At 36.8% G+C, this 17,652-nt stretch overlaps 1 protein-coding gene across 1 annotated transcript in view; it reads right to left on the bottom strand.

Annotated features, from left to right (window-relative positions):
- The window catches only part of HIF1A (hypoxia inducible factor 1 subunit alpha), a 35,797-nt gene extending 20,100 nt beyond the window's left edge, over nt 1-15,697 (bottom strand). Inside the window, exon 1 of the mRNA XM_036238972.1 lies at nt 15,365-15,697. Within this exon, the coding sequence (XP_036094865.1) occupies nt 15,365-15,399 (35 nt within the window). The 5' untranslated portion in view covers nt 15,400-15,697. The remainder of the gene's footprint in view (nt 1-15,364) is intronic.
- Nucleotides 15,698-17,652: the final 1,955 nt, after the last annotated feature.

The following is a 17,652-nucleotide window of genomic DNA, read 5'->3' as shown; positions in this document are numbered from 1 at the left end:
ACCAGTTATTGAGCATTTAGCAGTATGCGAAGGACTCTGCTAGCACTATTTCTAGCACTTGATCCTTCTTACATCCTATGAATGAAGTACACAACTGTTTCCATCTCAAATCTTTCCTTCCTCCAGATGATTTGCAGAGTGGTGCCAACATTCTCAAAAAACAGGCTTGGGTTCTCAGCACATGCTCCTGTTACGTTGTGTTAATAACAAGTACCTAATATAACTGTACTATGGCAATAGTGATAATATAGATTTTAGCACTTACTCAAGTTTGTGTGCTTATCTGACTTTTATAAGGAATATCAATATTTGCTCTTGTAAGGGAACTTTGATACAAAATTTTCAATTCAAACATCTAGATCAATTTAACTTGGGCATATTTAGATTTAAAGTGAGTTATTAAAACTATTACTACTTGTAACTTATCTGTATGAATCAGGATCTTCTCAATGCTGTACAATTAAAAACACATGAAAACAAATGAGAAGCTGAGGCTACCATGGAAATGCAACAATATCAACAGTCTGAAACTTCATTTTTTAATGTGCATTAGATTAAACTGCTTCATTGTTCTCATTGACTTTGTTTTAAATTTGAACTTAAAAATAAAATATACAATAAAGGTTTTCAAAAATCTATTTTATACATATACTGGAGTTTCTGAAGGTGGAAGGAGAACGCCAGTATGTTCTCATTGGCCCTAGCATCTTGGATACTAGTTTCCTTCACTTCTTTTCCCTGTTAAATTGCCAAGTGAGAGGAGGTGATGGCAACGGGAAACATTCCTATCTAGTTCAAGTAAACCATCAAAAAGAGCGATGATCAATGATATCATGACAAACCTCAATATTAATTAGTTCAAATGCCACCATTAGTCCAGGTGGTCACAATTTTATCAGCAGCTTTCATCAGACTTACTATCTCTGTTTCTCTTAATTACTCAACCAAATTTATGCTTCCAACAAATGACTACCCAAACACTTGGTGAAAAATTTAAATCCTTTTGTTACCTATATGATAAAGGGTATCAGCTCAAGCTAACCACGGTGATAGCTTATCTCCACACCTTTAGAAATAACTTGTACTGTCCAGAACTTTAAAGATAATGACTGTCCAAGACGTGGCAACTAAATTTATAAGACAAATCCATTAGAAATGTGAGCTTGTATAAAAATTTAAAGGAAAATATATTTAAGCTATTGAAGACTGTAGGAATAAGAATCTGAGCATGAGCCAGAATTTTGGAAGAAAAATAAGCCTCAATAAAACGAGTAAGATATTTTAAGAGTTGACAACCCTAAGTGAAAGTGATGAAAATCAGTATATGTCCTCACATAATCAAGACATAAAGCAATTAGGAGACCTGTAATAAAAATTTAATGAAACTTATCCAATATTCTTCACATATGACTCAGGGAACTCTTAAAACATTTCTAAGCTTAAAGCTAAAGCTTCCAGAATTCTTATCAGTTTCAGCATCTGAGCTGCCCAGCTTCTTGTCTATTGATAGGAAAGCTTTTTTTGTAAGTTCATACCCAACAGAATTCGGTATTGACCAAGAATTACTTCTGTTTGACCATGTGGTCTAGGCACCGCAGAGATGAATCCTGTACTACTTATTTACTTACTACTTAGAATGCACAATAAAAGGTTTGTAGAACAGAAGGAAACTGGCAGATTTTCAGCATGCGAATAAGGTCACTAGGTTATTCAAAATTATCAATTCCATCTATGCTGTTTTATTAAATCAATTAAAGTTTTGCTTCCTATCTATCTTCACAAGGTGCTATTTCATAGACTGCCAGTCATACTGGAAATCAATTAAGAGTACAGTAAAAATTCCATCTTTGGAATAGTTTGCTTATCCAGTTCCGTGACTGTTCTAGAATTAATGTTTGAGTAAACTAGTAAAGTAGCTCGATATTTGTTGTACTATAGTTTTCACACATTATTTTATTTACCACATAGTACTAGACAAGAGGCTAACAACTATATCTTGAAATTTTATATAGGAAATGTATTTAGGAAGATAATTTAGAGCCACTGTCTTATTAAGCGTCTGGTATACAAAGTTCATGAATAAGCTATAGCCATTTTATAAAGAATGCCTGTCATTCTTTAAATTAAGAAGAATACAAATAAGTGCAGTTACTTTAAGTCATCTGTGTTGTCTACTAATTGCACAAGAAAAGCCTATTAGCGTTCTTGACTGTAAATATACATGGTTTTAAGAATTGAAGTTAGATCATAATCATTCAAAATGTTAACAGATAATCAGACTTCTGATAAAATTTAATATATAAATTTAAAAAAATCTCTCGACTCTGTTACTTGGTAAATATAAAACTCTTTCTGGCCTATGAAAAGCACAAGCTGTTGGTTTGCATCTCTTGCATCAGTATTTCTACAGGATAGACATTGTGAAGTGAAATTCCATGATCTAAAGGATGTGACATTTACATTTTCCTTTCCAAAAAGGTCTCTATCCATTTTTGTCTCTGCCAATCCATGAATGTGTATATACAGTTCCCTATACACTGTGCGGAAATATATATTATAGATCTTTTATATCTTTTTAATTTTTGCCAAGCTGGTAGGTGAAAATTCTATCTCACTGCTTTAACTGCCCTGCACTCCTTAAAGTTTCAGGCCAGAGGAAATTCCAAGGACATTATCATGTTCCTTAGTTGGTATTTTGGCCTGCAGCTTAACTCCAAACATGGTGCTTAGTATGTACACAGTGGTATTCTAAACGTTTTCATCCATTAACTTTATTTAATCTTTATTATCATGATCATGTTACAGATAAGGAACCTGGTTACATAGCTTACCCAAGATTACACAGTTAATAAATGGCAGAGCCTGTATTCAAAAACTCATGTGGTCTGGCTCTACAAACAATGCTATTAAAAATAGGCTATGCTGCCTCTTAGAAACTCATTCTAATTACCAAGATAAGTATTCATAAGTCCAGAACATTATTATAAAGTTCACAATGTGTTTACTTTACATCTCTGAAGACATCGAGGAGAGGTATAGGGGTTGACTTTAAATTTATGACTTTCCCCTAAACTATTTGGAGGGACTCATGGCCAGGCTCCTACCTGGAGTCTGCCAGTAAATCCAAAATCCTAATTGAAAGGCACTTACAGTGGCAATGCTCTCTGTTTGCTCCACTGTCCACCAGTTCTTCAAAGCAAGGCAACCTTTAATGGGTAGTGCTAACCACAAAGAGGAGGGAACCAGAGCACATTAATTCACTCTATCTCATATACTCCCACTACTTTATTTTTAATTTGTGCAGACAAACTATTTCAACATCGTAGCTATCATTGTTGTTTTATTTGGTCAACATCTGGATCCCCAAAGTAAAAGCAATCTGCATATTAACATTCAGGAGATCTGGTTAGGCATAAGCCAACTGCCAACATACCTACTCATACAAAGTACCATGAGAGAAAAGACGAAGAGAATTTTCTCCTTCTGGCATTTATTGAATACTTACTATGTGCCAGGCACTATGTTAAGTGCTTTCGCGTATTAGCTTAATGATCATAACAACTCTAGAGAGAAACAAAATACAAATTGGGAAGTGGCCTTCCTGAATCTCAGAATAACTTCCTTCATTCAAGAAATATTTGTTTGGGAAATATTTATTGAGCATCTATCGAGTACCACGGACTGTGCTAGGTACTAGGATACTATTGATAAGCCAAACAGCTCTCATGGAGCTTAGATGGCCTCCCATTTAGTCTACTGAAATAGTTATCTAGAGCTATATTCCCAAATGCCAGTCTAGCTGCACCATCATTACTTGGGGTCATTCAACAATTCAAACTTCTGGGCTCCCCCTTTGTAAATTTTGATTCAGTAGATCTGAAGCACGGCCCCCAAATACGGGCTTTTAAAAGTGCCCAACATGCATATAATACATAGTGAGATTTGGGATGCATAGACTGTACTAGTCCTTCCCTTACTTCTCTTTAATTTTTCCTTCAAATTATTAACACAATGATCCTTCCGGAATAAGAAATCTGATATTATGTCTTCCTTATAACCCCATCAAATGTCCACAGGACAAAATATAATTATTTTCAAAGGAAAGCTACCATTACCTAGTTCCCTGCTCATCTCATCTTCATTTCCCAATTCTTCAGCTACATGCAGTTAATCAAAAGCATAATATTTCATTCCCTCTGGCTCACTTATCCTATTCTCTCTGCCTGGGGTACCTACCCTTCTAAATATGTGACTTGGGAAGTTGATGTGAGGAACTTCCAAGAACTTCAAACTCTACCATCACTTTGTCTCTGTTCTGTCTTCCGAAACTGTTATTTTGCTATATTTTATCTTCTCTATAGTACTTAAAGCTTCCTGGAGGCAGGACACTCCCTCATTCATTTTCCTGAGTATTCTTAATAATGATGTGCAAAGTTCTACTTGGCTTTAGTTTTAGGCCCAGATCTGCTATTTGACCTTGACTTCAGCCCATGGAAGGTTGACTGTCCTTTCAACATTCTTTATGGGATCCCTGAATTTGTGCTTCATCAGTGCTCCTTTGATCCTATAGATTACAATCACAATAAAACAGCATAACAATGTCAGTACTATGAAGAGGGCATACTATTTGGATTCATTGTGATTATTTGGGTAAGCATTTTCAAATATAAGTAACATACTTGATGTTAGAGTGGGAAAAAAAGCTATCAATTAAAAAAAAAAAAATTCACCAAGCATTGTATAATAGCACCAATATCAAGGAGAATTAGCGATCTTGCAAGAGAAGAGGGGTGTTACTCTTAGATAAATATTTCATATTTATTATCAGGAGTATTCTTGTTATTGATTGTTGTTATATTTACTATTTGATAATTGCTGCAAAACAAGAATACTTCAGTTTTTTTTTTAAATCACTAATTAATGGAAAAACAGCAAAAAACTGACATTTAAAATTAAATATAAATTATATTTTCAGGATAGCTGTCTATTATTTGTAATTGCTTTCTCCAGAAAAATGTCTTCTGAGTTCTAATCATCATCAATTAACTTAAAAATGAGACTTTAGTATGTATACTCATGTTAGAGAATGTAATTCATTTATTCAATAAATATTTAATCATCATCTCCTATGAGCCGAGACTGTTCTCGGTGTGGGGGTACAGTGCAATAAACAAAACAGACCAAGTTCCTGCCCTCGTGGAGCATCTTTATTCAACAGTAGTTACCAGGTTCAATCCTTGACAAAACATTAGTTGTAGGAATAATTTTTCCATAAAACCAGATAACATAAAATTTTAAGAGACAAGGTAAAATCTACAAAAATTAAACTGTGCTTATAGATGTTACAAAATAGTATTATATGAAAAGAGCAGGTTATACAATAAAATTTAAGTATGAATCCATTTATGTATGTGTGTAATGCATGTGTACATATATCACTATGTATGTATGTACACACATACGCATAATTTCTAAATGCACAGATCAAACCAGAAAGATGCAATCACAATAACCTGGAATGACTCTTAAAGCACAGAATTACTGGGCTTTAACTGCAGAGTTTCTGATTCAGGAGGGCTGGTGGTACTGAAGAATTTGCATTTCTAACAATTAGCAGGTACTATTAAGGACAATAGACTAAAGATGAGCCCCTCTTCTCTAAGAAAATGTGTCCTTTGAAAATGCCCAAAGATTGTTCATCAACACTCAAAAAATGGTTTTTTAAATATTTTCTCTTTAAAAATTTGCCCAAATGCTCTACAAATACAGGAAACATATTCGACCTCTAAGACATTTATTTACATTGCTACATATTTAGAACTCAGTAACTATAAAATACACCTAGGATTTAGACTAGATTAGTCAATGGTTGACCTGTGGTAAACATCACAAATCACCAACAGAACTGCCCGGCCTCATATTCATGCCTAGATCCCAACCCTGGAAATTCAAATTGTAAGCTTGGAAAAAACAATTTCACAGATGATTCTGATGAGCACTCTTAGCTGTTCAGGGTTTGTGTTTCATCTATGGTTGCCTGTAAAATTTAGACTCCTGAGTTCCATCCAAAAATTGCCAAATCAGAATCTCTAGAGGTGAGTACCTGGGAATCTTTACATTAACTAAACACCCAGATGATTCTTAAGCTACACAAGTTTGAGAACCATTAGCAGGTTTTATAGTTTTCACAGGTTAGCCAGCAAATTTTGAATGAGAAAAATTTACTTTTAGCTTTAACTACAAATGCATGCTCTGATAACTGCGTTTGTCAGACAGAACACTGAAGTGAATGGGTTGGGCAATACTATGTAAAGCAAGGTACAATTGCTGGGAATAAGAAACTAGAGGTACAATTCAAGGACAAGCCGGTAATAAAGTGTGTGCTTAATAAAATCCTGTAAATTTGCTTCAAAAATATAAGATCATGATTAGGCTTCAAAGAGGACCTAATGAAAAATATGGTAACTGTGAATGGTTATTTTCAATTTTCTGAAACGATTTTTTTAAAAAATCACCTTTTAATCTTTTTATGAATGTCATATACATCAAAAGGTTGAGAATCACTGTAGCTGAGTAAGAGCTGTGTTAATGACTTTCCTTAAATCATATCACCTACCGTACCGCTCTGCTCCCTTTCCATTATCTCCCTCCCACTCAGCTGGTACACGCTTTTCTATTTCCCTTAGTATATGCTTTCTGATAGTAACAGAACAGAGTGGAACTTAAGAGGTCAGTGACCTTAAACTTTGTGGGTGTGTGTCTGCATGTATTCAGAAGACCTGTCCTTATATATTTACTTAAATATACAGAAGACATATGTTATAATATTTATATAATAGAAAATCATATGTATCAGAATAAAGAAATCATACCCTGAAGGTTTTCCCTATTTAGTTCTAAATCCTGGCCATGATAAAGATTCTGGAAATGATAACAAAGGAAAAGCTCTACTGTGTTGAAGGTAAACTCTGAGAATTTTGAAATTGTGTTCTCATTTTGTTGCCCATGTAAGAAAAGATAAAAAGCATATTCTGGATCACCTAAATTATCTCTAAATAGGTCTATGCTTTTGTTATAAGCCTTTGAGGTTGCATTTACTTATGATCAAATTGGTACCAAATGATCACTAAAAACAACAGGATTACATTTTTAATGTGGTATACTTACCCTGAGGTCAATGGGTACATCTCAAAGGATCATAGAGATTACTTTGCTCTCAGAGACTAAAACGTTAGTCAGACTTGAGAAATACTGGACTAAAGAACTTTCTAACATTTAAAGTTGCCAAAAATGAATAGACTGTCTTGTGAGAGTGTTTTTTGTCTATCTAAGAAAATTCTCAAAGCAGACTGGCCAAATTAGTAAACATAACTAAAGAAGAAGCTCTTGTGACAGTTTAAAGTAACAAAACTTAAATCCTAAACTCAAAACTTTGCAAGAACCTCAAACCTGACATCACCCTGTAATGAAAAACAAACAAACAAAAAAATGGAATATGTTATAGGTCAATCAGTTAACACCAAAAACTGAATATTCAATTGCAGCCTGAACCATCAACAATGTTTTGCTTGATAAATTAGACACAGAGATATCTGTTGAATAAATGAATGCACAACAATCTGTTATAAGCCAGAGTGGTTAAGTGCTACAGCAGTGGTCTAGGGTTGAAAAAAATTTTTTGAACCACTGAGACAAATCAACTTGTTTGCATTATCCAAGAAAATATCCCCTCCTCCATTCACAGAGAAGGCTTTGACTACTTGCTTGACATGTAGCCCTTTTGAAATATTTTAGCTATGTTATGTGCAAAGGCAGGCAATTTCCAACAGTCCTCTGCCAACAGGTTAAAAGACTGGTTGAATTCTTGATACCAAGAGCATGAAAAAGTAGGCTTTCTTAATTTCCCACCCTCTAAAGGCCAAATAAATACCGCTGAAAATATACTTCTTCCTTTACTATTATCAATATGGAAAATTATCTTAGAATAACATGTTGTACAAATAAAAATCTTCATTTAACTTGCAAAGTCCAGATATTCATGGAGAAAAAAACCAATGTAGAAGAAAAGCAGTACTATTCTACTGCTCTAATAAGTTCACTGATAGTTTGGACCAAAGGACATCAATAGCCTTTGTCAGACTGTCCCAAAGAAGGCTTGAATGATTCTAAAAAATATTTTGACACTTCAAGAGAGTGAAACTTCTGAAAACAACTTAAAAACATATTATAATAATATTAATATAATAGTAGCTTCTAGTTCATTACGCCCTTTGTGGCAAGAATTGTTCTGAGTGTTTTGCATGGGTTAACATCTTTTTTCTCCTCACAACAATCTTCATAAGGCAATTATCTTATCCTCCTAATTTACAGATGGGGAAAGTGAGACCTAGATAGAGGTAAAGCAACCTGTGAAGATTTACATAGGTAAGGTAAACAGCCGATCTCTAAAGCCTAAGCTCTTAACCATTAGTTATTACCTCTTACTGAAGGAAAAGAAATAAAAACCCCAATCCACAATAGAAGAGACTCCCAGCTTCCCAAAAGGCACAGCAAAACAGTTATGGAATGACTAGGTTTGGTAGAAAATTCTGTAGAATATAGATTCAGGTGATGTGCAACAAAAACCTATAGCCTATTCATTACAATACCAGCATTGATAAAGAGTATAAGGAGATAATCTACATCAAGACAATCAAACAAGCTACAATAAGACATTTGACTCATAATCAGGGAACCTTACTGACACGGTTAAAAATGAACAGTCCAAGAAGGGTAATATGGCATTCATCCAGGAAACTGGTATATGGATGCTATAAAAGATGAAGTTTCTTTTGATTTTTAAAAAAATCACAAACTGTACAAATGCAGGCATGGTAATGCTAGTGGCCATCTTTCATACCATATAGATAGCCTGTTAGTGGCAGAATGAAACCAACACGCAAATAGAGCAAAGGTATATAAACCAAGTAATATTACACTCTGAGGACGGACATCACTTGAGACTGGATCTAATTGCCCCTTAAACCAAAGCTAGATTGTATGAGCCAACAGTTGCCTTAGTTCCCCTTAAATTACTTTCAGCTGTGTTGCATCACTTCCTACAAAAAGAATCTTAATACACTTAAAAAAATTCCCAGTGTCTCAAACTTAAAACAAACTTTAATTGCTAGAGAGTATAAACCAACTCAAATTTTCTGCAAGTTTAAAGTAGACTTAAGAAATGTTTGTTAAAAATTAAACAAAGGTAAAGATACTTTCCACACATTTACCTACCTAGCCAATGTTCTGCAGTCATACATGTATACCTTTTCTATTAAATTTTTTTTTCAGTGTTCTGCATAGAATCGGCAGGCATTAATTTTTAATATACCTTAAAGTAGGGTACTGAGTTACTTTCAAGGCATAGTACACAGCAGTATTTATTAGCAAAATATGTTTACTAGCCTGATTCTAATAAATACTATAAATATTTTTTAAATGACAAAAAATTAAAATTCAAGATTCAAGAAAGTTCTAACATAGCTCAAGGGATTCCCAAGCATAAGAAAAATTCCTATGAAAATGGGACAAGGGAAGAGGAGACAATGACTTCCAAAATCTTTTTGAAAATCTTAAAATCTTTTTCTGCATTCTCTTTGTTCATTCAATTATGCTTTCATTGCTTCGTTTGTTTGTTCAAATACTTATTAAGAGCTTACTGTATCTCAGTATTCTCTTTTATATCACAAGTTTCAAATTCAATCTATTTGTGATCTTGCCCATTGAAACATGGGAAGGGGGGGTCGCTTTAAAGAAATTTCCTTAACATCTAAATTTATAAGAAAAGATCTAAACGAAGAGAGCTATATCCTAATTCTTAAAGTCTTAAACTTTCTGCTTTTAAACCTTGTGTTTATTTTTACCACAGCATTTTTTGGTTGAAAAATCAAATTCTCATGAACTATTAGGAAAAGGGAGAAGCACAGGGAATTGTCACTAATGAGTGAAAATTGTAAGATTAACTAGTTAAGTTTTAATTTGTTGAAATCAATTGTGACTTTCAAAACAATTGGGAGAAGAACTGCAGTAAGTTGTTCCATCACTAGAGTTTTGTGCCATTTATAAAACAATACATTTTGGAAATCATACTTTGAAATAATTTTTATATTTAGTAATTATAACCAAGTGAAATTTTTAAATGAAGACACACCCATAAGTGACAGTTGAGATTACCAAAACAACTAAAAGGTAATATCTTGGGGATAGTTTTCTTATAAAAATAAGTCATTTCAATCATTGTTTTAAATCTTTTAAAACAAAGTTACTAGTTAAATGACTTTATTGACAACAGAATAGGAAAAGAACATTTTAAACAATGAATATATTTTTTTTCTAAAAAAGTACAGGCAAACCAAATCTTTCTCAGTCACTGGGAAAACTTAATTCTTATTTTAGAGGTGTTTAACTTACTTCTGATAAAGCTTCCACAGGCAACTGTCATTAGCTTTAACTTGGTTAATTGTCCACAAACAAACCCTTAAAACCACAATCACTTCAACATCCATTAGGATGACTATTATCAAAAACTCCCAGAAAATAACAAATGTTGAGGAGGAAGTGGAAAAATAGGAACCCTTGTATACTGTTGGTGAAAATGTAGAACAGTGTAGCCACTAAGTAAAACTATGGCGGTTCCTTAAAAATTAAAAATAGTTACCATGTGATCCAGCAATCCCACTTCTAGGGATATATCCAAAATAACTGAAATCTAATCTTGAAGAGATCTGTGCAAACTAATATTCATATTAGCACTGTTCACAATAGCCAACAGGTGTCCATGGAAAGATGGATAAACAAAATGTGGTATATGATCAGTATTATTCAGTCTTAAAAAAGGAAGGAAATTCCCACACATGCTACAGCATAGGTGAACTCTGGGGACATTATGCTAAGTGAAATAAACCAGTTACAAAAACACAAAAACTATATGATCCACTTATAGGAGATATTCAGTAGTCAAATTCATGGGAACAGAAAGCAGAATAATGGTTGCCAGGGGCAAGGAAGAAGGAGAAATCGAGAGTAGCTGTTTAATAGTTAGAGAGTTTGTTTTACAAGATGAAAAAGTTCTGGAGCCTGGTTACATATCAGTATGAATATACTTAACACTATTGAACTGTTACACTTAGCAATGGTTAAGGTGGGAAACTTTGTGGTTTTTTGAACCACAATTAAATTTAGATTTTATATACTATTTTTCTAAAAAGATCATGTCTGGCAAGTAGATATGGGTTGATTAAATTGCAAAAAACTAATTTTAATATAAATTTAATAAACATACAAAATAGTTAATTCTTCATGCTTCAAAAGACAGAGAGGAATACACTTATTTTTAAAATTCCAAGACAGAGCTAATTTAAAAATTCTCATCGCATTTTTACCAAAAATATGGAGCAACAAGATTGGCTTCGCTTAGTTTCAAATTCTTTTTCTACTTGTCTAGTTAAGCAGAAAACATATACAACACACACACACAAGTAGCAGAAGGCTGGGTAAAAGCCATCAACTGGTCATTTAGTCCCAATGTAAAAAAAAAAAAAAAGAAAAGAAAAAAGGAAAAAGACAATGTTCTTTTTGTAAGTTAAAATCAACTTAATAGAAAACTAAATCTAACACATTTACTTTAGATTAGTTGAGAAACAGACATGTTAACAATCTTAGATATCTTTTTAAGTACCTAAATCTTTAAAAATTCTATTTGAATAAGCACAGTAGTCTAACTCAAATCTTTAACATCCATGCACAACAGCTTTTACTTCCACCACTAAATGCAATAAATTATTACAAGCTCTTCAGAAAAAAGAAAAAATCGGTAGAGACTAACACTCTTGGCTTCCTACACATCATTCTTACAATGATAAAATGTAACCACAAAATCTTAACCTTGCACCTAAACACCATTAGAGTTGCAAAGACGATGAAAGTCAACATAGAGAAAGATTGGATATTATCCAAATTGCACAAAATGCTGTAATTTACTGTGGACCACAGGATTGAACTACCACATTTTATCAATTTAAAACAATATGATTATTCAATAAACACATACATGTGGAAAAGTGCACTAATATAGATTTCATGCAAATTGAGCCACAAAAAATTAGACTAACAATACAGGTTTGAAGTCTTTCCTAGAGATGGAAGCCAGGGGTCTTAACTCTGGAGAAGTTCATAAGCAAAGGACAGTTTTGTTTTTTACCATGCAGGTTCATATACTTTACTGGAAATACTTTATCAACTCATTATGTTTAACAACGATTAGTATTTATACAATGGTCTAAACTGTGGTGCCAAGAAAAAAAGTTTTTAAGTTACTGCCAGTCCTAAGACTGCAGTGCCTTGCACATATCTTGCTGAGTAAATTCAAAGTAACCTATTTGGAGAGGAAACAAAGGAGTAAGGAATTGTGAAGAAAATGGCCTAGAGTAGACAGATAGTGAATTAGATGCTCAAGAATAATTGATGCTAAGATGCCAACATAACCCAGAGATGTACTGTTTTAACCAGAAAGAACTCCTTTTAATAAAAGCCTGGATCAAATGTTAGTCTTTTCATTTTTAGGAGGTATAGAAAAGATGTATGAGGTGGGGAGAAGAGGAACTAAAACAAAGAAATATTTGGAAGGACTTACAAAAAGTTTTTCAGTGTGTAGAAGTTTAAAATAGAACTTTAACAGGTAATCCCTTGGTACACAGTGTTACCAAGACTCCTAAACCAGGCACTGGGCACTATCTCATTTAATCTTCACAATAATAGCTAAGATGGCTGCTATTATTACCATCATTTCAAAAAAAAATACACAGGCTCAGAAGCATTCAGTAATTTGCCCACGTTCACAAAGCTAACAAAGTGAAAAGGCTGGACTCGATTCAGAGGTGTATGGCTCAAAATCCTATGCTCTTAACTACAAGACATGCTGTTCTTTAAACAAGTGGAAAATCAAAGTAAAACAAAAAAAGTTACTAATAAATGAGAGAGCTTTCTGACTTTTAATGACCTAAGTTAAGAAGTGTTCATTCTCAGAGATTTTACTTTAATGATCCAGTAACTATTTGGTTTGGATAACTCTGAGAGGCTGTGCTGAAACCTGAAACTAACTGATGAACCAAGCTCTTGACATTCCTCTGAAATCTAAAAATCTGTATCAATGTGCTATTAAATAAAGCCAGCCCTACTCCCTACACCTAAGGAATCAACATCAAAGGCCCTATGTTAAATCTATTATAACCATTCCCATCCTGTTCTGATTTATTCCAATACTTCAGCTATGAGCTTCCTAGACCTTTTAAAAAGACAAATTTGTCTCCAGTACCTGAACTCTGAAGGCTCATTTGAGATGGAAAAAACTAAGGAGAAAACCCCTGCCCTTCAATCTCTGTTCTCTTTTCAAAAAGTTTTAAAATATTAGTAAAGGACAAAACCGTGACACCTTTAACAAACAAGCACCTAAAATTGTTGAGTGGTCACCATTTGGTAAGTGCTTAACTTTCAGTATGAAGAACCTCTTTATTAAGAAATAGGATTCCATCTGATCCAAATCTGCTAAATTTTCAAATGAGAAATTTTTTTTAGATAGGATGGAGGAAAATCTAAGAACTGGTTTAGAATTGGGGGTGATGCATAGTAGCTAATTCATTATTAATGCTGCTTATGATACTCTCAACTCATGAATTGTAAAGGAGAAATGAATACAATATTGCATATAAAAAGGAAGTGATTGGTGCATAACTTGATGCACAGTATTAAGTATGATTCAACATATAATAAGGACAAAATTGGCACTACACAGAGGTAATCTGCCTTAGGTTTACAACATAGCAACCACATTTCATCAAAAGCATTGTAATCACTTCCACAAAATTAATTGCAATTTATTCCTGGCAACTCTTGGAAGTAAGTCTAGACTTGTTTAGTCACTTTTTGAATTTTCTAAGTGCTTTCTCTGGTGCATACAAATTAAGAATGTATCATTCAACTGAATAAGGACCAAAAAGGCACCTACAAAATAGCAAGAACATAAACAAGTTTATCTTCTGCTGATACTGATTAGGGCAGTTAATCTCTCCTAGAAGAGTGAAAGGACTTAACAGTAAAGCCTGGCTACTAACCACAACTCTTAAATAAATCTTCGATTCCTTAAAATGATTTTCTCAAACGTTAAAATACCAAACTGGACCAAATTGTGTGCGTGTGGGGCTGAGGGAAGGTCACTCTTAATCCCACTGGTTGAACCAACAGTTCTTAACCCTGTAATATACAGTTTAGACTCGAACTTCGAGGTGTTCTAAAAACCCGCATTAAGTTCTAGCAAAATGATTATTGACTTCAGATATAGTTTGAAAGTTCTCCTTTAATATACGTTATTTCAGGAAAATGAGAGTTCTAAAGATTCTGCACCTTTATAGTGTTACATTTCATTTGCTCTGGTCACATACTTTTCCTCCAATCTAATTAAAAACGTTTGCCTCAATTTAGCTAGCCATTACATTTTCACTAAAATATTTTCAAGAATGAATGAGGCGTACATTCATTTGTAACGTCTGGGCTCTCTTGACAGGTGATAAAAACCCAAGTATCCAATTCTAATATTCTCTTTAAAACGTTGCTCTTTTTCTAAATTCCTGCTACTCCGACTCTCAGACGAGGCAAGTTTTTCAAAGCGATAAAAACAAAACAACACAAAACCCGCACGTGCAAACTAAAAAGTTAACATCTTTAGGCCATCGCGGCAAGTCCCTGAAGCACAAAGGCAGAGACACCCGCCGCGGTTGGTCAACCGCAGGGCAGGATCGCATCCGACCACGCCAGGCCCCGTCGGGAACCCAGGGCCGCGAGCCCCAGGGGGAGCCAGGACCGGAGCGCAGGGTCCGCCCCGGGGCCGAGTTTTCAATGGAAACAGAGGGGACGGGGGCGAGAAGGAGCGGAAGCTCGGGTACAAACGGCGGCCACCGAGCTGCGGCTCATTTCTCTCCCGGGGCTTTCGGGCTCGGGGAAGTCCACCCGCATGGTCGCACAGGGCAAGGTGGCTTTTCGAGGCAGGTAGGGAGGGCGGTGCGAGGCCCCGGAGGCCCGGAAAGGAGAGCGAGCGGGGCCCAGCCCCCGGCCCCTGAAAGCACTTTCGATGCGTCTCCCGCCCCCCACGACAAGATGGCGACGTGGGCAGAGGGGGAGCCCGGCCCGCGAGGTTGGGGGAAAGAGAGGGGAGGAGAGAAGAGGCAGAAACAAAAAGGCGGCCCCCGGAACGCCGAGGCCGGCCCGCGAGCCCGGGCGGCGGGCGGGCAGGGGCGCCGGCGCAGGACGCGGCCAGCGGAAGGGACAGCCTTACTTTTTCTTGTCGTTCGCGCCGCCGGCGCCCTCCATGGCGAATCGGTCCCCGCGACGCCTTCTCGGCCGGCGGCCCCCAGGCTCGCTCCGGCCTAAGCGCTGGCTCCCTCCACACGCGGGGAGAGAAGGAAAGGCTGGTCCAGAGGTGCAAGGCGGGAAACCCCTCGTGAGACCAGAGGCAGGAGGAGCGGGCAGCAATCGCAGGCCTCCTGGCCGGGCTCCGAAGAGCCTTCCCTCGGGCTGCTGGTCCGGGCCTGGCCCGACTCACGGGCCGAAGCGGCGGCGGCGATCCTCGCGTCCCCTCAGACGAGGCGGCTCTGGGCTCTGAGAAGCTGAGGCAGCGGCAGGGGGCGGGCGAGGGCGGAGGCGCGCTCGGGGGCGCGCTCGGGGGGCGGGAAGGAGCGTCGGGGACGCGCCCGCCCGCAGAGCCTGGCGCGCGCTCCCGCGAGCCCGCCTCACCTGAGGGGAGGCGGGTTCCCTGCGAGCCAATGGCGAGCGACGCAGGCAGCCAGTCCCCACCCCAGCCCACGTCGGTCCCAGCCAATCGGGAGGCGGTCAGCTGAGGCACAGCTGGGACACACTGTCGCGCTCACGTGCTCTGTCTGTGTGCAGCTGCTGGGGAAAGAGAAAGGAGCTGGGGTGCGGCCAACCTGGGTCTGGGGACCTTGCGCCTTCAGCGAGGGAAGGCAGTGGCTGGCTTTGGGAGGCGCTGCTGAGAAGGGATTTCGGTTGGTGGATCCCAAGCCTGTATCACATTTCCTGCTCTCAGTGCTGCGAAGTCTCTCGCTCTCTTTCTCTTTGGCAGCTGTGCGGGGTTGCCTCCAGCTCTACTGAATCTCAGTTAGGAAAGCAGACGTTGCGCGTCGTGGCATCAAACCTTTTGGTCCCTTTGCTCAAATATGTGACAATGGGGTCTTTCTTCCAGGTTCCTTAACCACGGGCCATGTCGCCGACCGCACTCTGCCGTAGAACAAACATAAGGGTACTCTCCTGTCCACTGTTTTTCTGTGATGAAATTTGGTTACTGAGTAAATGCAAAAAAAAAAAATATATATATATATATAAAACCCCTCTTGCTGTAAACCTCTCAAAGGAAGTAGTTAAGGAGTAAGAAAATCTTAAAATCTGAAATTATATTAAGCATCTACAAATAGATATAAGTGGCCTTAATAAAAGCATAAACCTGAATTTTAGGGAAAGTGCAGGAAAAAAATGGCTTTAGGTAGACTTTTATTTCACTTGTTAGTTTCAAAAGAATCCAAACTAATCTTAGATGGTTTCGTAAAAAGGGAATATGAACCTTAGTTTGAGACTTATCACCTGGAGTTGAGTTCACTGTATGGACTGGAAAGGAGGATGGATTCTCCAACTTCCCACCTAGACCTGGGCAGGGGACCTTTGAAGCCGGGTTAATTAGATACGGTGGTGGCGGTGGTGGCGGCCAGTATTGCCTGTTTGCTAACGAGCAAGCTACTGAGTAAGACTTAAATACTTTTTGGCCTTGAAAGCATACATTTCAAGACTGTGAAACTCTTAAATGAAAAAGGAATATTTTGAGTTCAGTAAAGAAGTATTGCATATCTCCACTTGGCACTGGATTATTTTATTTCTCACCTTTGCCTTTTTAGTTAGTATTGTTACAATCTAGCTTTGGGTTGTATATTAATTAATATGGATATCGGTAGTAGATTTCATTTACATCGGTGTGTAAAAACAATGGTCTATATAACATAGCATTAAATTCTGATAAGATAATCAATTCATACAGCACCTCTTTTGAACTGGTCAGTAGGCCCATAAAGATAATGTTTAAAGATTGATTTTAGTGCTATTTTTGTTTCCAGCCTACAACGCTGAATGATGTGTCTTCTTGAAAAGTACTGTGAGAAATGCCTGAAAAGAGGAAAAGACCAAACATAATTACCCATTTTTTTTTAATTGTGGAAAGAACAACTGTAAATTACAAACTTTTAGATTTAACATTTTGAAAACTCATTGTTAACACTGGTGTCAGAGTCAAGAGTGAGATTGAATAAGGGCTTTGAAACTAACAAGTCATTTTAAACTCTCTACTCTTCAGTTTACTCATTTGTGTCTATATCACCGAATTATGGGATGATTAAGTGAGAAAATATATGTAAAGCACTTAGGACAATACCTGTCACATAGTAAGCAATCAATAAATGTTAGCCATTAGTATTGCTGGTAATTTTGTTTTTATTATTTTTATCATTATTAGTACTCCAGTAGTTGCTTGGGTTTGTGCCAGAGTTCAACCAGTTTTAACTT

This window comes from Rousettus aegyptiacus, unplaced genomic scaffold (genome assembly GCF_014176215.1).
Source record: "Rousettus aegyptiacus isolate mRouAeg1 unplaced genomic scaffold, mRouAeg1.p scaffold_m13_p_3, whole genome shotgun sequence".
Taxonomy (NCBI): Eukaryota; Metazoa; Chordata; class Mammalia; order Chiroptera; family Pteropodidae; genus Rousettus; species Rousettus aegyptiacus.
The sequence above is the reverse complement of the archived record's forward strand: the minus strand, read 5'-3'. Positions and strand labels throughout refer to the sequence as shown.